We start from the raw sequence: 21,588 nt of genomic DNA on the forward strand, positions 1-21,588 counted from the left end.
TGGTTATATCTAAAAATAATGACATCCCAGTCAAAGCCTTGGTAATATAACCCGTGTTTCCAATTTTTCTGCTACAAACAGAGCAAATTCTTACTGAACTCATGAAAATAACTATGTTGCCATAGAATATGAATATTCAGTTTCCAAATTTGGGAAGGATCAGGTATAGAAAAAAGTAAATGTTTTAATTTTGCCACAAAAATATACTTCACCAAATTATTGTAATGCTATGAATAGCCCCCCCAACCCCCGCAACTCCCACCCCAGAAAAACAAGTTTTCTTAACTCTGGAAAGCAACATATAAAAAGTATCAGCAGTGTTTCAAACAAGTCATAAAAAATTATTTCAGTCCACTGTAATTAATTCTTATTTTTCTTAATGTCAGGTTAGCCATGTTATGAGGCCAGGTTTGTTTGCGTTTTCCATTGGGGTTTGGGAAATTTTTACCCAATTCAGTGGTAATATGGTGTCACAGTTGTCAGAAACCTGTATTCAAGAATGTTTGTTGCACTCTTTTTCATGACCTCCTTGAAGATGCAACACTTTAGAATTTGCAAGGAGATTTCAGAAAAAAAGCATCAAAATAAAGTAATTAACTGTGGACAACATGACTTAAAACGGCTGTGATTAAAGGCATAGTTGTCAAAGATATTTGGTTATTTTCTGTGGCCTACAACAATTTAACATAATAACCCAAAATATGACTGATAACATATACCAAGACATAACCAGATTTTTAGGAATCTCAGAATTTTGGAACACATATTAATAACACTATATACAAATCCAACTCAAAGAAACATCATTTCTTATGTGACAGTGTTTCCCATATAATTTAGCACATCAAATGAGCTGGTTTATGATCACTCTTTTGTATGCCTCAGGGACCCTCTGCCACATCCCAATATTAGGTTGAGGTTAAAAAGACTCAGTTTTAGAATCTGAACTTTGATTTTGAGAAGCTTGTCAAATACGTCAAAGGTTTAAAGGACTGGATCAGAATAGGATCACAGTTCACTGTAAAATAATGATAATTCATAAGTCAAAGACATAATTAAAAGGGAGACTCACATATGACGTTACCTGTGTAAGTTTATACCTACTAAGTGGTAGCCCCTGAGATTGAACCCACATAGTCTGACTCTATAGTGCATGCTCTTAATTGCTGTGATAAACTGCTTCTCCATTTATTTTAGTAAAGTCAGCTTTATAGAAATTGTTATTGATCAGCATGATAGAAATTCTAACCAACTCAATAAGCATAGAAAAAGGAACACAGTAAAAATATTGAAAGGAGACCAAACTCTTGTTCGCAGACACAGATGGTTAGATAGTCCTGTTGTGCCATAAAACTTAATAGACTAAATAGCAATTCAGTAACTTTAGCATATTCATTGCCTTAATTCTCTTCCCTTGTTTTCTCCTGTTTCTAAATGAAAATGTACAGACACACACATTATTTTCTGTAACAGGTTAGTATGTTTCCCTTTTAACATTTATTTTTCAGCTATTACGTATCTCTTTTCCTTTCCTATCAACACTCCTGAAACAGTTGCCTGTACTTTCTGCATCTACCTCCTGAATTGCCCCCACATACTTTTAAAAAATGTTTAATTATGAAATATTTCAAATTTACAGAAATGTGCTGAATATCAACTATGTATATACCCACCAACCAAATTTTACAGTTAACATTTTGCCATACTGGCCTTAGATCTTTGTTATCTTGTTGTTCTTGTTGGTTTATATTAAAAGTAGAGCACCCATTATCTTATTCCCCCCTCTCCCCAAGGGCTCCACCATCCTAAACTGGTGTTTATCCTTCTGATCTATGTTTTGAATTTTTTCTATATGTGTATGTATCTATAAAATACATATTAGTTTTATATGTTTTTAAAATTTGTATTAATATACAGTAGATATTTTATTATAAATTGCTTTTTTTAAACCAATTTTTTTTTTTTTTTTGAGACAGTCTCTCTCTGTCATCTAGGTTGGAGTGCAGTGGCGTGATCTCTGCTCACTGCAACCTCCACCTCGCAGATTCAAGTGATTCTCCTACCTCAGCCTCCCAAGTTGCTGAAATTATAGGCGCGTGCCACCGTGCTGATTTTTGTATTTTTAGTAGAGATGGGATTTCAGCATGTTGCCCAGGCTGGTCTTCAACTGCTGACCTCAAGTGATCCGCCCACCTTGGCCTCCCAAAGTTCTGGGATTACTGGCATGAGCCACTGCATCTGGCCACTTTTACTAAATTAAAAAAAAAAAATTTATACATGTAGATCTACTTCATTCACTTAATGATCTTATGGTAATCTACCAAATGAATGTGCCAATTTATTTCCCTCTTGGTAAACATTTAGATAGTTTCCAATCTTTTGCTATTATAAACAGCGTTACAGTGTACATCCTTATATATATCTTGTGTGCCCATATGAGGTTTGTCTAAGTAATATTCTTGGAAATGGAATTGTTTAGACAACAAAGTAGTGTAGTTATACTGATATTGCCAAGTTGATTTACAGATTGTTTCTATTCTCATCAGCAGTGTCTGATACTTGCTATTTTTCACATCCTTGCTGATGCCTAGTATTTTTAGTCTTCTTAATTTTTGCCATGGTGGATATTAGTGATTACTCATGACATTAAACATCTTTCCATATGTTTGATGACCACTGGAATTTTCTTTTCTCTGAATTATTTATTCATGTCATTTGCCAATTTTTTCTGTTGAGTTTCTGTGGTTCTCTTACTGAGTTCTAGAAGTTTTTTTCTGATTTCCCAATCTCCAATCCTTTGCTAATTTTATGTGCTGGAGATACTTTCTTCCAATTTATTATGGCACATCATTTAACTTGGCTTTTAGTGACTTCTGTTTTAGTTTACCAGTATTTATGTCTTAAGTGTGTGTGTGTGTGTGTGTGTGTGTGTGTGTTTCCTTTCCTGTTTTAATGGAATAAAGGATATTCTCTTATATATATAAATTTTATAGTTTAGCTTCTTACATTTAGGCTTTTAATCCATCTGGAGTTAATTTTTGCAAGCTGATCAAAAGAAGGATTTTTATCTTTTCTTCCACATGATGGCTAATGGTTCATGTGGCATTTTATTATCCATTCCTCACTGGTTTTTAATGCCATACTGCCATATACTAAACTCCCAAATATACATGACTCTGTTTGTGGGTTCCATTCTCTTCCTTTGATTGTCCTTCCCTATACCCATACCACATATTTTAATTAATACAGCTTTTCAATAGATTTATTATTTGGAAAAAGAATCCTCCCTCTTTATTCTTTTTCTTTAAAATGGGTTGGCTATTTTTAGTGTCCTACATCTCCTAGTATTCCACATTAATTTAGAGATCACATTGTCAAGTTTCTTTAAAAGAAACAAACTCTCTGGAATTTTGATTTATGAATACATTGAATTTATAGACTGATTCAGAGAGAATTGACATCTCTAAAGTGTTGATTCTTCTCTTTCAGGAAAATGTATGCCTTTTAAAACAGGCTTTTCTGCTCTTTGGTGAGGTTTTATAGCTTTTATATAAGGTTCCTGCACATATTAAATTTGTTCATAGTTACTTTATAGTTTTTATTAATATTGTACAAGGAGATTTTTTGAGATGACCTTTTTTTATTGATTGCTGCTGCTTATTAAAATGTTACTAATTTTTGTACATTGTTTTGTATGGAGCAACCAGGCAGAATTCTTTTAAAATTCAATTTCTAGATGATTATGACAATAAGACTAATGGCAGTTTTATTTTAATTCCAATCTTGTAGTTTTTTCTTTCTCTTATCAGATGTCTAGGATCTCTAAGGCACTGGTGAATAGAAGCAGTGATAGTGTGACTGCTAACCTTGTTCCTGATTTAAAAGGGAACATATCTAATATTTTACATTAAGTATGATATTTATCATAGGATTTTGGTAGAAAATTTTTATTAAGAAAATGTTATCCCCAGTTTGAGTAAGAGTGTTTTGTTTTTGTCATGAATGGGTGCTGTATTTTGCCAAATGCTTTTTCTGCATTTATTGAGACTATGATGTTTTTTCCTTTGTTCTGTTAAACTGTTATTGTTTGTTGTCTTTTTTCTTCTAATAAACATTTTTTCTAACTTGTTAATCTTTTCAAAAAAGCTACATTGGAGTTTGTGAAATCTCTCTATTGTTTCTCTATTGTTTGCCGTCATTTTCTGTACTTTTTTCCTTTTTTCTCCCTAGCCTAACGGATACTTCTTTTTTACTAATTAGAGATTTTGTTTATTAATTTTTTTAATATTTCACAAGTTGATGTGTAATGTTTTCATTGTCATTTTCAATTTTTTAATAATTATACTTGATCAAGTTCTAGTTTGTATTGTTACTATGTATGTATATACGCTGGCTTTTCTCCAGTGTGTATACCTAATTCAGGTGTGTAACTTTTTAAAAATAAATAAATGAAAAAAATGAGTGAATTTGGTCCAGTTAGAACTGCCAAATGAGCTACTATATGACTAGAAAGTCAGTTATTTGCACATTATACTGTAAAGTATCATACTAATAAGGTATAAATTCATTATTATCATATGAATATTTTTCATCCTCAATGGGATCTTCCCACTCCACAAACAAGATTGGTGAAAAAAAATATTTATCTTTTTTATTTCCTAGATTACTCAGAAGTATCAGCTTCATGAAGTCACTGCTTATCTATTGGAAAAGAAAGGAGATATTCATGGTGCCTTCCTAATAATGTTAGAGGTAACATTTTACTATGTTTCTTTCATCATGTTTCTGTCTATTCCTCTATTCATTCATGAATCCATCTTAATTTCTTATGTTTCAAAGCAAGTTGCAGACAGTAATATATTTTACCCCTGAATATTTTTATCATGCATAGCATTAACTAGAGTTTAATATTTCTTTGCGGTACTTTATTAAAAGGTAAAATGTACAACAGTAAAAAGAAATGTCATAAATGTACCATTTGATGAATTTTTGACAAGTATTTTTATGTATATACCACAATTTGTTTGCCCATTCCTCCTTCAGGGGACACTTGGGCTGCTTCTACCTTTTGGTTGTTGTGAACAATGCTGCTGTGAACATGAGTGTACAAATACCTTTGAGTTCTTGCTTTTATTTCTTTGGGATATATACCCAGAAGTAGAATTGTTGGATCAAATAGCAATTCTACTTTTAATTTTTTGAGGAATTGCCCTACTGTTTTCCATAGCAGCTATGCCACTTTACATCCCTACCAGCAACACTCAAGGGTTCCAGTTTCTTCGCATTCTTGCTAACGCTTACTTTCTGTTTTCTTGATTAGTAGTCATCCCGATAGGTGAAGTGACATAGCAGTTTTGTTTTGTTTTGTTTTTTAATATTGTCATGTGGCTAGGAATAGATTAGGGATATCATATTTATATTTTAAAATGTTCCATATTGGCTTCTTGTTTCTTTCTAGCCATATGATTCTAAAATAAGCCAGGAAGAATCATCCACAGAGGCTTTGTGTAGGCTCTTAATCTCTTTTAATCTGTAAATTACTCCTATACCTCTTTTTTTCTTGCAATTTATTTGTTGACAATACCATGAACCTAGTTTTAAGGAATAAATAAGAGTATTTTTGACATTGATGAGAGGAGAAACAGGAGATCTTTGTGGGGAATGAGGCCATTATTCGTAAAAGAATACAAAGCGAAGAAGTATGGATTGCTGAAAGAGTGCCCGCAGCTTCACTAGGGCTCCGCTGTGTAACATATAGGCAGGTCAGGCGAGAAACAATGGCTAGGTCCAGATTTGGACAGATTTTGTTGGACACACTAACGAGTTGTGACTAATCTTCTTATCACATGGGATCAAATAAAGGTTTTTAAGCAAGAAACTGATTTGATGTTTGTTTCATAAAGACTGCTCTGGTGACTGTTGGGGGATGGAAGGCAGGATACAGAGAAGAGGGAGGTAAAACAAAGCAGACAGTACTTGGGAGGCCATTGCAATGGTACAGGTATGAGTCTCTGAGAGCTTGAACTGGGTGTGTCAGTGGCAATGGAGATAAGAGGGCAAGATTTGAGAAGTTATTGATCATTTGCATATGGTATGAGGTAACTGAGAGGGAGTAGTTGATGATTTGAGCTTATAAGCTTTTTACTCATAACCCAGTATATTATACCCCTTTTACTCATAACCCAGTATATTAGTCTCTTTTGTGTTACTCTAAAGGAATACTTGAGGCTGGGTAATTTTTAAGGAAAAGAGGTTTATTTGGCTCACAGTTCTGCAGACTATGTTAGCATCTAGCATCTGCTTCTGGTGAGGACCTCAGGAAGTGAGGGTAAAGGAGAGCTGACGTGTCACATGGCACGAGAGGGAGCATGAGATTTGGAGTCAGATATCCAAACTATATCACCCAGTATTAATTGGATTCCCTTATCCAAAGCATAGATAAATCCTGATCCTCATTCCTGTGCCTAAAGAATATAAGTGGTGACTGTGGCCGGATGACAGAAGCAGAGGTGGGCAAAATGAGTGCTACTTGATCTTTGGGTCCCTTTTCATACTGCTAGCTACACTGTCTGTAAACACAAGATTTTACTTCTGACTGACAGTAAAGTACTGTTCTTAATAACCTTGTAGTTTTGAGGGTGTTACCTTTAAAATATGTTAATTCAAGTATTGAGTGGGTAGAACTACAAAGTGTTCCTTTTTAACTCCTATGTTCTTTTTGTCTCCTAGAGACTACAAAGCAAACTTCGGGAGATAACACATCAAGGTGAAAGTAAGTTCTTAAATATAATTACAACATTTTTCATCCATGGACCCCATGTTTTAAAAGATATGTAATAAATTGCATTTATTATGTAATAATTACACTTGCATATATGCATAATTACTGTTTATTCGTTTTAACATGGATCCAAAGAGTTCATAACAGGAAATCATAGAAACCATTGTGGCTTTGTGATGTTAATTTTCAATGGAGTTAAATATACAGAAAATTAGGCACTGTTTGTTGGTTATCTTTATTTTTTTTTGAGACAGGCTTTCGCTCTATTGCCCAGGATAGAGTGCAGTGGCACAGTCTTGGCTCACTGCAACCTCCGTCTTCCAGACTCAAGCAGTCCTTCTGCCTCACCCTCCCAGGTAGCTGGGACTACAGGCGCATGCCATCACATTGGCTAATTTTTGTATTTTTTGTAGAGATGGGTTTTGCCATATCACCCGGGCTGGTTTCAAGCTCTTGGCTCAAGTGATCTGCACACCTCAGCCTCCAGAGGTGGTGAGATTGCAGACATAAGCCACCACGCTAGGCTGGTTATCTTTTTGTTAATAAAAGTTTGGTTGTGTTTAAATGAGGTATATAATAACATCCTAAAAATTAATGTGCCAAACAACAGCAAATCAGAGCTTCTAATTAGTAGGACGTTGAACATAACCAGTGTTTCCAAACTGAATTTATACAGTTTTAACCCAAAGCAGTAAAAGTTGACAGTTTAGTATCTTGAGTGGCTTTGTCCTCAGCAAATATAAAATTTTCGTCATATTCCTTGATATTTCAAAGAAAAATTATTTTAAAAAATTGTGGTGGTGAGGCGTGGTGGCTCACACCTGTAATCCCAGCACTTTAGGAGGCCGAGGCAGGCGGATCACCTGAGGTCAGGAGTTCGAGATCAGCCTGGCCAACATAGTGAACCCTGTCTCTACTAAAAATACAAAAATTAGTCAGGCATGGTGGCACGCACCTGTAGTCTCAGCTACTTGGGAGGCTGCGGCAGGACAATTGCTTGAACCTGGGAGGCAGAGGTTGCAATGAGCCGAGACTGCACCACGGCGGTCCAGCCTGGGTGTCATGACAGAGCAGAACTCCATCTCAAAAACAAACAAACAAACAAATTATGGTAAAATATACCCTAACATAAAATTTACCATTTTTAAATGTACATTTCAGTAGTATTAAGCATATTCGTGTTATTATACAATCATTACCCCCATCCACTTCCAAATTTTTTCATCTCCCCAAACTGAACATCTGTACCTATTAAGCAACAACTCCCCTGTTCCCCTCTCCTCCTAGCCCCTGGCAAACACCGTTTTACTTTCTTTTTTCACCATTCTTTTTCTGAATTTGATTACTCAAGTATCTCATATGAATGAAATTATATAGTGTTTGTCCTTTTGTGACTTATTTAGCTTACCATAAGGTTCATAAATGTTGTAGCATGTGTCAGAATTTTCTTCCTTTTTAAGGCTGAATAAAATTCCATTGTATGTATAGACCACGTTTCATTTATTCATTCATCCTTCAATGGACACTTGGGCCACTTCCACTTTTTGTCTGTTATGACTGATGCCACTATGAGCATGAATGTACAGTATCTCTTCAAGACCTGGCTCTCAGTTCTTTTGGGTATATAACCAGAAGTGGGATTGCTGGATCAAGTATTAACTCTGTTAATTTTTTGAGGAATGGCCATACTTTTTTCCCTAGTTGCTGCTTTATTGTACATTCCCACCAACAGTATACAAGGTTTCCAATTTCTCCACATCCTAACATTTATATTCTGTTTTTTTTTATAGTAGCTATCCATATGTGTGTGAGGTAGTATCTAATTATGGATTTGATTTGCATTTCTCTAAATGATTAGTGATGATTTTCTCGAATATTTTGGCTATTTATCTACCTTATTTGGAGAAATGTCTATTCAAGCCCTTTACCCATTTTTTAATTGGGTTGTTTGTTTTCATATTCCTTGACATTTTTAAAATAGCCCTCCTGAAGATCAGGGAATCACTTGGTGGGTGATTTTTAGATTATCCTCTTTAACGCACATGTCTTAGAGACTTCTTGGTCCACACATTTCACTAATACATGGTTTCCCTAATTCTCTGTAGATTACTTCCCTATATTTTTGTAGTAAGATCCTAGATGATAGGGTCTATGTTGTTTTATGATCATCAGGTATTATAGTAAATCTTTTTGGAATGTCAGTGAACACTTGATTGACTTTTTATATTGAAAGTTCAACTGGACACTTAATTGCTATTTTTGTACTATCAGTATGTGTTCAGTCAATTTGGTTATGTTTGTTGCATTTTGTGGTAATTTTAAACATTTAGTGTTATAAGAATAACTTTTCGGTTTTTTTTATTTTTCTTTTTTCTTTTTTTTCTTTTGGAGATGGCATCTCTGTCGCCCAGGCTAGAGTGCAGTGGTGCAATCTTGGCTTACTGCAACCTCCGCCTCCCAGGTTCAAGTGATTTTCCTGCCTCAGCCTCCCGAGTAGCTGGGATTACAGGTGTGTGCCACCATGCCCAGCTAATTTTTGTATTTTTACTAGAGACAGGGTTTCACCATATTGGTCAGACTGGTCTTGAACTCCTGACCTCGTGATCCACCTGCCTCGGTCTCCCAAAGTGCTGGGATTACAGGTGTGAGCCACTGCACCCAGCACCCCCCGCCCCGCCTTTTTTTTTTTTTTTTTGTGTGAGATAAAGTCTTGCTCTGTCGCCCAAGCTGGAATGCAGTGGCGTGATCTCGGCTCACTGCAACCTCCGCCTCCCGGGTTCAAGTGATCCTCCTACCTTAGCCTCTTGAGTAGCTGGGACTACAGGTGTGTGTCACCATGCCCAGCTAATCTTTGTATTTTTAGTAGACATGGGGTTTCACCATGTTGGCCAGGCTGGCCTCAAACTCCTGACCTCAGGTGATCTACCCTTCTCATCCTCCCAAAGTGTTGGGATTACAGGTGTGAGCCACTGCGCCCAGCCAAGAATAACTTTTCAAGACAATACATGAAAGACTGAGGGAAAAATTAAGAAGAGCATTCCCCCAGAATCCCTACAGTCATTTGCAGGTGGTATGTCTGCAAAGGCCAGTGTTTTGAATTCTAGTGAAAATAAATTTTCCAGAAATAGTCTTATGCCTGCCATCTACTTTCTTTCTTTTTTTCTTTCTTTCTTTTTTTTTTTTTTTTGAGATGGAGTCTCACTCTGTTGCCTAGGCTGGAGTGCAGTGGCGCAATCTTGGCTCACTGCAACCTCCACCTCCCAGGTTCAAGTAATTCTTCCTGCCTCAGCCTCCAGAGTAACTGGTATTACAGGCACCCACCACCACACCCAGCTAATCTTTGTATTTTTAGTAGAGACAAGGTTCCACCATCTTGGCCAGGCTGGTCTCAAACTCCTGACCTCAGGGTGATCCACCCACTTCGACCTCCCAAAGTGTTGGGATTACAGGCGTGAGCCACCACAACCGGCCCCATCTACTTTCATATTCCATTTTGATAGTGTGCTTAAGTATTTGGGAGGATTTGCTAATCGTGCTTTTTTCCTATGGGCTATACACAGACTACTAAAACAAGATTCCCCTACTCACTGCACAAAGAACGTTAGTCTCCTGAAGGAGACAGATATGTAAATAAAACCTTATAGTAACAGTAGAATGGTGTGTCATAAAAGGTACATTGAGTGACTAAGATGTGTGGAAAATTATGGAACTATTTGTAACCTATAAATCAGTGAGTTTTGTGGAAGACCTTTGAAGAAAGACTGGAAGGATAAATAGGAGTTTGATAGAAGCAGGAGAAGGACCTTCTAGGCTGAGGAAAACATGAACATGGAAGTGCCTGACTACTAATCAGGGAGTAAAAAAGAATAGGGCAACACCAGAACACGGAGGGTGAGATGAGCCCAAGTCTTTGCTCTGTTGACTTAGTGTCAGATCCTTACTTACATTCTATTTTTCAGAGTTAGGAGTCCTTGGTGGTTTTTATGGAAGGGAATGATCTGTTTGAACTTGTGCTTAAGAGAACCCTAGTGACAGTGTAAAAGAGAATGAGGGAGGCAAGACTGGGATGTCAAAAGTTCAACTAAGAGACTGCTGCAGTAGCATAGACGAGGTGATGAAAAGCTCCACCAGGGTAAAAGTTGTGGTCATATGCAAGCACGGAAGTAATATCAACACAAATTAGCAAGTTATCTGAATGTGTGGGGTGAAGGAGAGGGAAGCACCAAAGATGAAGATTTATAAACTGGTTGACTTAAAGATGATGATTCCATTAACTTGGTTTGTAAACGGAGGAAGGAGCAGATTTGAAATGAGAAAAATAAGTTGGATTTTGCACATATAAAGTTGAAAGTGCTTGCAGGACATCCATGTGGAGATAAATGTCTTAGGTTCATTAGAAAATTCAACCTGTAGACTTTGAATGGAATAAAGATTGGAGATGTGTATTTGAAAATTACGAACAAAGACATAAGAGTTGAAACACGAATCGCTGAAATCATTGAGACAATGAAGAGAGACCTGAAATAGTATCTTGGGGGGAATGTCTACATTTAAGAAATAGGCAGAAGAAGAGATAATATACCAAGAAAGGTGAGTGATAATCTCTCTAGTAACTAATCCTTAGACAGATGATTGGGGATTTTCCATATTTCTATAGCATATTGAAATGCTAAGTATCATGTGCTTTATCTGTCCCACGAACGTAAAACATTTCTGTGGGAAACTCTTATTTCACAGAATAAACTATTTTTTAATCTATAAAACATTAGTATCAGGTTTTATTAATTATTATATACTAGAAAATGAAGGTGATATAAAGAAGAAAATGTTTAACTTTTCACAAAAGCTCTGAGATTATCAGCAACATATCCCTAAATGATATTTACACTTTTTCTAAATCTAGATACCAAAAAGGATCCCTCATTGAAGGATGTTGAAGATACTATGGTGGAGACCATTGCTCTTTGCCAGAGAAATTCACATAATTTGAACCAGCAGCAACGTGAGGTAGGAGAATGACTGTTTAGGTATTTAAAAGCCTGTACTTGGCCAGACATGGTGGCCCACGCCCGTAATCCCAGCACTTTGGGAGGCCGAGACAGATGGATCACCTGAGGTCAGGAGTTCAAGACCAGCCTGACCAACATGGAGAAACCCCATCTCTACTAAAAATACAAAAAATTACCCGGGTGTGGTGGTGCATGCCTGTAATCTCAGCTACTTGGAAGGCTGAGGAGGTAGGAGAATTGCTTAAACCCAGGAGGTGGAGTTTGCGGTGAGCTGAGATTGCACCATTGCACTCCAGCCTGGGCAACAAGAGTGAAACTCCGTCTCAAAAAAAAAAAAAAATAAAGCCTGTACTTGTCTGAAACTAGGAATCAGTTATGTTTCGGCCCTCTCAGCCACCTGGCCTTAATTCAAGTGGATTTTAATCACTTCTTAGTGTTCCCAGGAGTAGGAGACTCCCAAAGTTATTATAAAGAGTGTGTGGCCTCTTTGTTCTCACCAAAGGCTTTATATTCATGGTTTGGATGTGCTGCAATACTTAAGGTGCGTGAATACTAGATGTGCCTGTTCTCTTTGGACTGAGATTTTGTGTATTTCATGTAGTTGTACCAGAGATAGGTCATATTTTATCATCGTCTCTATTCCCTGTGGTGAAAGTGAGCATGAAGAACTGGAGGAAAGCCCTCAAGGGCTATAGAGAAAGCTGAAGAAAGGTTAAAGAAGGCTGTGGTGTAGTCATTGTCAACCTTGGTTGCACACTACAGTCACCTGGGGAGCTTTGAACAATTCCAGTACTCAAGCTGCACCCCAGATCAATTAAATTAAAGTCTCTGGCAATGAGACCCAGTCACCACCATGTTTTAAAGCTCCCTTCATGATTCCAATGTGCAGCCAGGGTTGGAACCAATGCTATCACAGATCCCAGATGGCACAAAAGAAGAAAACAAAACTGAAGGAGGTATCACTGAGCAGCAGGTGCAGGTGGGAGTTACAGCAGTGAAGCAGAAACTAAGGGGGCGAGATGTGATTTGATAGTTAAATTCTGCAGTAGTTTTAAGAAGTAAAGTTGTATCATGATATGGCTTAACTCCTTGCCTGCCCTTCCACGGCTCAGGTCTCTGACTTGACACTGCCTGGCCTCTCTCTAATGCCTGGGTTTTGAAATGGGGAACAGGTTAATTATATATCTATATTTAGCCATACATGTTACAGTAAAAACAATAAATCATGGCATATTTTCTGTTCTTCTGAGATGAGTAAATTTCTCCTTTAAGTTTTTGTCCAGAATTTTTCAAGGTCATAAATTATGAAAAGTCTTTAGAATGTAAATTGTATATAACAAGCCCATTTACATAAATGTGGTGGTTTTTCTTTATTAAAAGAAACTTTCTGTGAAATGATACATATTTGTGATTTTTAAAAATCATGAAATATGGAAAGTTATGCAGAAAATTGTTTTTTTTTGTTTTTTTTTTAAATATTTTATTATACTTTAAGTTCTAGGGTACATGTGCACAACGTGCAGGTTTGTTACATATGTATACATGTGCCATGTTGCTGTGCTGCACCCATTAACTCGTCATTTACATTAGGTATATCTCCTAATGCTATCACTTCCCCCCCCCACCCCACAACAGACCCCAGTGTGTGATGTTCCCCTTCCTGTGTCCAAGTGTTCTCATTGTTCAATTCCCACCTATGAGTGAGAACATGCAGTGTTTGGTTTTTTGTCCTTGAAATAGTTTGCTGAGAATGATGGTTTCCACCTTCATCCATGTCCCTACAAAGGACATGAACTCATCCTTTTTTGTGGCTGTATAGTATTCCATGGTGTATACGTGCCACATTTTCTTAATCCAGTCTGTCATTGTTGGACATGTGGGTTGGTTCCAAGTCTTTGCTATTGTGAATAGTGCTGCAATAAACATACGTGTGCATGTGTCTTTACAGCAGCATGATTTATAATCCTTGGGGTATATACCCAGTAATAGGATAGCTGGGTCAAATGGTATTTCTAGTTCTAGATCCTTGAGGAATCGCCACACTGTCTTCCACAATGGTTGAACTAGTTTACAGTCCCACCAACAGTGTAAAAGTGTTCCTATTTCTCCACATCCTCTCCAGCACCTGTTGTTTCCTGATTTTTTAATGATAACCATTCTAACTGGTGTGAGATGGTATCTCATTGTGGTTTTGATCTGCATTTCTCTGATGGCCAGTGATGATGAGCATTTTTTCATGTGTCTGTTGGCTGCATAAATGTCTTTTGAGAAATGTCTGTTCATATCCTTTGCCCACTTGTTGATGGGGTTGTTTGTTTTCTTCTTGTAAATTCGTTTGAGTTCTTTGTAGATTCTGGATATTAGCTCTTTGTCAGAATGGGTTTTTTTTTTTTAATTAAAATATATTCGTCCCATTACTTAGAAATAACCGTCATCATCATTTGGTGAACATAACTCTAGATATTTTTTGTCTGCCTAGGTTGATATAATTATAGTAAAATTGCATCAAATAATGCTTGCTTTTAAAAATATAGTACTCAAAAAATATGTGTATAGTACTCAGCTTCCCATAGGAAACTTATGTAAAACTAAAGAATGTTCTTAATTGATGCAAAATAATTATACATATTCATGGGGTTAATGTGATATTTTGATACATGCATACAATGTGTAATGATCAAATCAGGTTACTTAGAATATCTGTCACCTCAAACATTTATCATTTCTTTGTGTTGGGAACATTTCGAGTCTTCTAGCGGTTTTGAAATATGCAATACATTATTGTTTACTGTAATCACCCTACTGTTTTGTTGAACATTAGAACTTATTAAAATTCTATCTAATTGTATGCTTGTAGCCATTGACAATCTCTCCTCATCCCCCCACCCATCCTTACCAGTTTCTGGTAACCATTCTACTCTATTCCTCCATGAGATCAACTTTTTTAGCTCCCCGCATATAAGTCAGAACTTGCGATATTTGTCTTTCTGTGCATGGCTTATTTCACATAACATTATGACCTCCCCTTCCATCCTTGTTGCTACGAGTGTCAGGATTTCATCCTTTTTTATGGCCAAATACTATTCTATTGTGTATATTTACTACACTTTCTTTATCCATGCATCCATTGATTGACACTTAGGTTGATTCCATATTTTGGCTATTGTGAAAAAGTGCTACAGTAAATGGGTGCAAGTGTCCCTTTGATATACTGATTACAATATATTTCCTTTAGATAAATACCCAGTAGTAGGATTGCTGAATTATATTGTAGTTCTGTTTTTAGTTTCTTCAGGAACCCCCATGTTGTTTTCCAAAATGGCTGTACTAATTTACATGTTCACCAACCGTGTATAAGGCTTTCCTTTTCTCCACATCCTCAGCAAGACTCATCTCTGATCTTTTCTATCATTGCTGTTCTAAGAAGTGTGATGTGAATCTCATGGTTACTTTGTTTTACATTTTCTTGATGGTTAGCGATGTTGGAACATATTTTTCATGAACCTGTTGGCCATTTGTATGGCCGACATGTTGATCTTCTTTTGAGAAATGTCTATTCATATCCTTTGCCCACTTTTTAATTGGATTATTTAGTTCTTTTTTGCTATTGAGTTGTTTGAGTTCCTTATATATTCTAAATATTAGTCCCTTGTCAGAAGACTAGTTTGTAAATATTATCTCTCATTATAAATGTTGTCTCTTCACTCTTTGGATCATTTCCTTGCTGTGCAGAAGTTTTATAGTTTAACATAATGCTACTTGTCTATTTTTTTTGTTTTGTTTTGTTTTCGTTACCTGTGATTTTGAAGTGTTAGCTGTAAAATTTTTGCCTAGACCAATGTCCTGAAGAATTTCCCTTATATTTTCTTCCAGTAGTTTTATGCATGTGGGCTTTACATTTAAGTCTTTAACCTATGCTGAGTTAGTTTTGTATATTGTGAGAGATAAGAGTCTAGTTTCATTCTTTGCCATATGGATATCCAGTTTACCCAACACCATTTACTGAAGAGGGTGTCTTTTCCCTAATGTATGTTATTGGCTCCTTTGTGAAAAATCAGTCAGCTGTAAATATGTGGATTTATTTCTGCATTCTCTGTTCTATTCCATTGGTCTATGTGTCTGTTTTTATACCAGTACCATGCTGTTTTGGTTATTACAGCTTTGTAATATATTTTGACATCAGGTAGTATGATGCCTACAGATGTATCCTTTTTGTTCAGGATTGCTTTGGCTCTTCAGGATCTTTTGTAGTTCCATGAATTTTAAGATTTTTTTTTTCTATTTCTGTGAAAAATGTTATTGGTATTTTGATAGGGATTGCATTGAATCTACACATTGCATTGGGTAGTATTGTCATTTTAACTTTATTCTTCTGATCCATGAGCATGGGATGTCTTTTTATTTGTGTATATTCAGTTTCTTTCATCAGAGTTTTGTAGTTTTCCTTATAGAGGTCTTTCACCTCCTTGGTTAAATGTATTCCTAGGTATTTTGTTTTATTGTTTGTAGCTCATGTAAATGAGATTGCTTTCTTGAATTCTTTTTCAGATAGTTTGTTATTGGTATGTAGAAATGCTACTGATTGTTGAATGTTGATTTTTGAATGCAGCAACTTCACTGAATTTGTTTATCAGTTCTAACAGTTTCTTGGTGGAGTCTTTAGGTTTTCATATATATGAGATAATGTCACTTTCAAATAAGGACAGTTTGATTTCCTCTTTTCCAATTTGGATGCCTTTTATTTCTTCCTCTTGCCTTATTGCTCTGGCTAGGATTTCCAATACTATGTTGAATAACAGTGGTAAAAGTGGGCATCATTGTCTCTTTCAAGTTCATAGAAAAAAGGCTTTCAGCTTTTTCCTATTTGGTATGATGTTAGTTGTGGGTTTGTTATATATGGCCTTTATTATGTTAAGGTGTGTTCTTTCTCTGCCTAATTTATTGAGATTCGTATCATAAAGAGATGTTGAATTTTGTCAAATGTTTTTTCTGCACTGATTGAGATGATCATGTGGTTTTTGTTCTTCATTGGGTTGATGTGATGTATCACATTTATTTATTGACATATGTTGAATCATCCTTGTATTTCTAGGATAAATCACACTTAATCATGATTTATTACAGTTAACTCTTGAACAACACAAAGCATGGGGTGCCAACCCCCTTGCAGTTGAAAATTTGCATATATCTTGGTCCTCCTTCCTCCTTCCCCTTCTCGTATTGATCCATATCTATTGTTCCCATCATTACATCCATGTGTTCCCAATGTTTAGCTCCCATTATAATTATGTGTATATGTTTATAATTATTATACATTTCCATTTTTATGATATGTATGATACCATGCCAATAAGGAAATTCCCATGGACTCATACTGGCTTCCTACTGTCGCCTTCGCATACCTACTAATTTTAATTAATCACAGTGTTTTACCTAATTAAGGGTTATAACACATTCTTTTCTCTGTCTATAATTTCCATAGTTGTGTAACCTTTATTTAGGTAGATCATACCAGTCTTTTTGTTGTGACTTTTTTATTCCTGAATTTTTATTTTTATTCATCTTTTGATTGGCAGCCTGTATTTGGACTTTTTTTGTTGTTTTTCATTTAACTTGCTCTTTTTTCCCCCCAACTTTTATTTTAGAATCAGAGAGTACATGACTTTTTGTTGTGTCTCTGCCAGGTTTTGATATCAGAATGGTACTGGCCTTTGTTACCTAGATATATTGCATGGTATTGAGGTTTAGAGTATGAATGAATAATCTGTCTCCAAGGTGGTAAGCATAGTACCCAATGTGTAGTTTTTATTCAACTCTTATCCCCCTTCTTCCTTCTTATATTCCCCAGTGTCTATTGTTCTCATTTTTATGACCATATGCCCAATGTTTAGCTCCCACTTATAAATGAAAACACATGGTATTTGGTTTTCAGTTTCTGCCATTAGTTTGCTTAGGATAATGGCCTCCAGCTCCATTTATATTGCTGCAAAGGACGTGATTTCATTCTTTTTATGGCTGCATAGTATTCCACGGTGTATATGTAACACCTTTTCTTTTTTTAAAATTTATGTTCTAGGGTACATGTGCACAACGTGCAGGTTTGTAACATATGTATACATGTGCCATGTTGCTGTGCTGCACCCATTAACTTGTCATTTACATTGGGTATATCTCCTAATGCTATCCCTCCCCACGGCCCCCACCCCACAACAGGTCCCGGTGTGTGATGTTCCCTTTCCTGTGTACAAGTGTTCTCATTGTTCATTTCCCCCATGAGTGAGAACATGCAGTGTTTGGTTTTCTGTTCTTGCGATAGTTTGCTGAGAATGATGGTTTCCAGCTGCATCCACGCCCCTACAAAGGACACGAACTCATCCTTTTTTGTGGCTGTATAGTATTCCATGGTGTATATGTGCCACATTTTCTTAATCCAGTCTGTCACTGTTGGACATTTGGGTTGATTCCAACTCTTTGCTATTGTGAATAGTGCTGCAATAAACATATGTGTGCATGTGTCTTTATAGCAGCATGATTTATAATCCTTTGGGTATATACAATCCTTTGGGTATATACCCAGTAATGGGATAGCTGGGTCAAATGGTATATCTAGTTCTAGATCCTTGAGGAATCGCCACACTGTCTTCCACAATGGTTGAACTAGTTTACAGTCCCACCAACAGTGTAAAAGTGTTCGTATTTCTCCACATCCTCTCCAGCATCTGTTGTTTCCTGACTTTTTAATGATTGCCATTCTAACTGGTGTGAGATGGTATCTCATTGTGGTTTTGGTTTGCATTTCTCTGATGGCTAGTGATGATGAGCATTTTTTTATGTGTCTGTTGGCTGCATAAATGTCTTCTTTTGAGAAGTGTCTGTTCATATCCTTTGCCTACTTTTTGATGGGGTTATTTTTTTCTTGTAAATTTGTTTGAGTTCTTTTTAGATTCTGGATATTAGCCCTTTATCAGATGAGTAGATTGCAAAAATTTTATCCCATTCTGTAGGTTGCCTATTCACTCTGATGGTAGTCTGTTTTGCTGTGCAGAAGCTCTTTAGTTTAATTAGATCCCATTTGTCAATTTTGGCTTTTGTTGCCATTGCTTTTGGTGTTTTAGACATGAAGTGTGTCCTGTTTTACCCATGCATGTGTCCTGAATGGTGTTGCCTAGGTTTTCTTCTAGGGTTTTTATGGTTTTAGGTCTAACATTTAAGTCTTTAATCCATCTTGAGTTAATTTTTGTGTAAAGTGTAAGGAAGGGATCCAGTTTCAGCTTTCTACTTATGGCTAGCCAGTTTTCCCAGCACCATTTATTAAATAGGGAATCCTTTCCCCATTTCTTGTTTTTTTCAGGTTTGTCGAAGATCAGATGGTTATAGATGTGTGGTATTATTTCTGAGGGCTCCGTTCTGTTGCATGCTGTTTTGGTTACTGTAGCCTTGTAGCATAGTTTGAAGTCAGGTAGCGTAATGCCTCCAGCTTTGTTCTTTTTGCTTAGGATTGTCTTGGCAATGCGGACTCTTTTTTGGTTTCATATGAACTTTAAAGTAGTTTTTTCCAATTCTGTGAAGAAAGTCATTGGTAGCTTGATGGGGATGGCATTGAATCTATAAATTATCTTAGGCAGTATGGCCATTTTCACGATATTGATTCTTCCTATCCATGAGCATGGAATGTTCTTCCATTTGTTTGTGTCCTGTTTTATTTCATTGAGCAGTGGTTTGTAGTTCTCCTTGAAGAGGTCCTTCACATCCCTTGTAAGTTGGATTCCTAGGCATCCTGTTCTCTTTGAAGCAATTGTGAATGGGAGTTCATTCATGATTTGGCTCTCTGTTTGTCTGTTATTGGTGTATAGGAATGCTTGTGATTTTTGCACATTGATTTTGTATCCTGAGACTTTGCTGAAGTTGCTTATCAGCTTAAGGAGACTTTGGGCTGAGACGATGGGGTTTTCTAAATGTACAATCATGTCATCTGCAAACAGGGACAATTTGACTTCTTCTTTTCCTAATTGAATACCCTTGATTTCTTTCTCTTGCCTGATTGCCCTGGCCAGAACTTCCAACACTATGTTGAACAGGAGTGGTGAGAGAGGGCATCCCTGTCTTGTGCCAGTTTTCAAGGAGAATGCTTCCAGTTTTTGCCCATTCAGTATGATATTGGCTGTGGGTTTGTCATAAATAGCTCTTATTATTTTGAGATACGTTCCATCAATACCGAATTTATTGAGAGTTTTTAGCATGAAGGGCTGTTGAATTTTGTCAAAGGCCTTTTCTGCATCTATTGAGATAATCATGTGGGTTTTTGTCTTTGGTTCTGTTTATATGCTGGATTACGTTTATTGATTTGTGTATGTTGGACCAGCCTTGCATCCTAGGGATGAAGCCCACTTGATCATGGTGGATAAGCTTTTTTATTTTTTATTTTTTTGAGACGGAGTCTCACTCTGTCGCCCAGGCTGGAGTGCAGTGGCCGGATCTCAGCTCACTGCAAGCTGTGCCTCCCGGTTTAGTCCATTCTCCTGCCTCAGCCTCCCAAGTAACTGGGACTACAGGTGCCTGCCACCTCGCCCAGCTAGTTTTTTTGTGTTTTTTTTTTTAAGTAGAGACGGAGTTTCACTGTGTTAGCCAGGATGGTCTTGATCTCCTGACGTCGTGATCTGCCTGTCTCGGCCTCCCAAACTGCTGAGATTACAGGCTTGAGCCACCACGCCTGGCCTGGATAAGCTTTTTGATGTGCTGCTGGATTCGATTTGCCAGTGTTTTATTGAGGATTTTTGCATCGATGTTCATCAGGGATATTGGTCTAAAATTCTCTTTTTTTGTTGTATCTCTGTCAGGCTTTGGTATCAGGATGATGTTGGCCTCGTAAAATGAGTTAGGGAGGATTCCCTCTTTTTCTTTTGATTGGAATAGTTTCAGAAGGAATGGTACCAGCTCCTCCTTGTACCTCTGGTAGAATTTGGCTGTGAATCTGTCTGGTTCTGGACTTTTTTTGGTTGGTAGGCTATTAATTATTGCCTCAATTTCAGAGCCTGTTATTGGTCTATTCAGGGATTCAACTCCTTCCTGGTTTAGTCTTGGGAGAGTGTAACTGTCCAGGAATTTATTCATTTCTTCTAGGTTTTCTAGTTTATTTGCGTAGAAGTGTTTATAGTATTGTCTGATGTTAGTTTGTATTTCTGTGGGGTCAGTGGTAATATCCCCTTTATCATTTTTTATTGTGTCTATTTGATTCTTCTCTCTTTTCTTCTTTATGAATCTTGCTAGCAGTCTATCAATTTGGTTGATCTTTTCAAAAAAACCAGCTCCTGGATTCATTGATTTTTTTGAAGGGTTTTTTGTGTCTTTATCTCCTTCAGTTCTGTTCTGATCTTAGTTATTTCTTGCCTTCTGCTAGCTTTTGAATGTGTTTGCTCTTGCTTCTCTAATTCTTTTAATTGTGATGTTAGTATGTCAATTTCAGATCTTTCCTGCTTTCTCTTGTGGGCATTTAGTGCTATAAATTTCCCTCTACACACTGCTTTAAATGTGTCCCAGAGATTCTGATACATTGTATCTTTGTTCTGATTGGTTTCAAAGAACATCTTTATTTCTGCCTTCATTTCATTATGTACCCAGTAGTCATTCAGGAGCAGGTTGTTCAGTTTCCGTGTTGAGTGGTTTTGAGCGACTTTCTTAATCCTGTGTTCTAGTTTGATTGCACTGTGGTCTGAGAGACAGTTTGTTATAATTTCTGTTCTTGTACATTTGCTAAGGAGTGCTTTACTTCCAACTATGTGGTCAATTTTGGAATAAGTG

At 36.7% G+C, this 21,588-nt stretch overlaps 1 protein-coding gene across 2 annotated transcripts in view; it reads left to right on the top strand.

Moving 5' to 3' along the window:
* The window catches only part of VPS8 (VPS8 subunit of CORVET complex), a 249,543-nt gene that overhangs the window by 149,918 nt on the left and 78,037 nt on the right, over nucleotides 1-21,588 (top strand). For both annotated transcript variants that reach the window (XM_050778327.1, XM_050778328.1), the window contains exons 37-39: nucleotides 4,663-4,752; nucleotides 6,730-6,772; nucleotides 11,685-11,788. In XM_050778327.1, the coding sequence (XP_050634284.1) occupies nucleotides 4,663-4,752; nucleotides 6,730-6,772; nucleotides 11,685-11,788 (237 nt within the window). The remainder of the gene's footprint in view (nucleotides 1-4,662; nucleotides 4,753-6,729; nucleotides 6,773-11,684; nucleotides 11,789-21,588) is intronic.

Source organism: Macaca thibetana, chromosome 2 (genome assembly GCF_024542745.1).
Source record: "Macaca thibetana thibetana isolate TM-01 chromosome 2, ASM2454274v1, whole genome shotgun sequence".
In the NCBI taxonomy this organism is placed as follows: Eukaryota; Metazoa; Chordata; class Mammalia; order Primates; family Cercopithecidae; genus Macaca; species Macaca thibetana.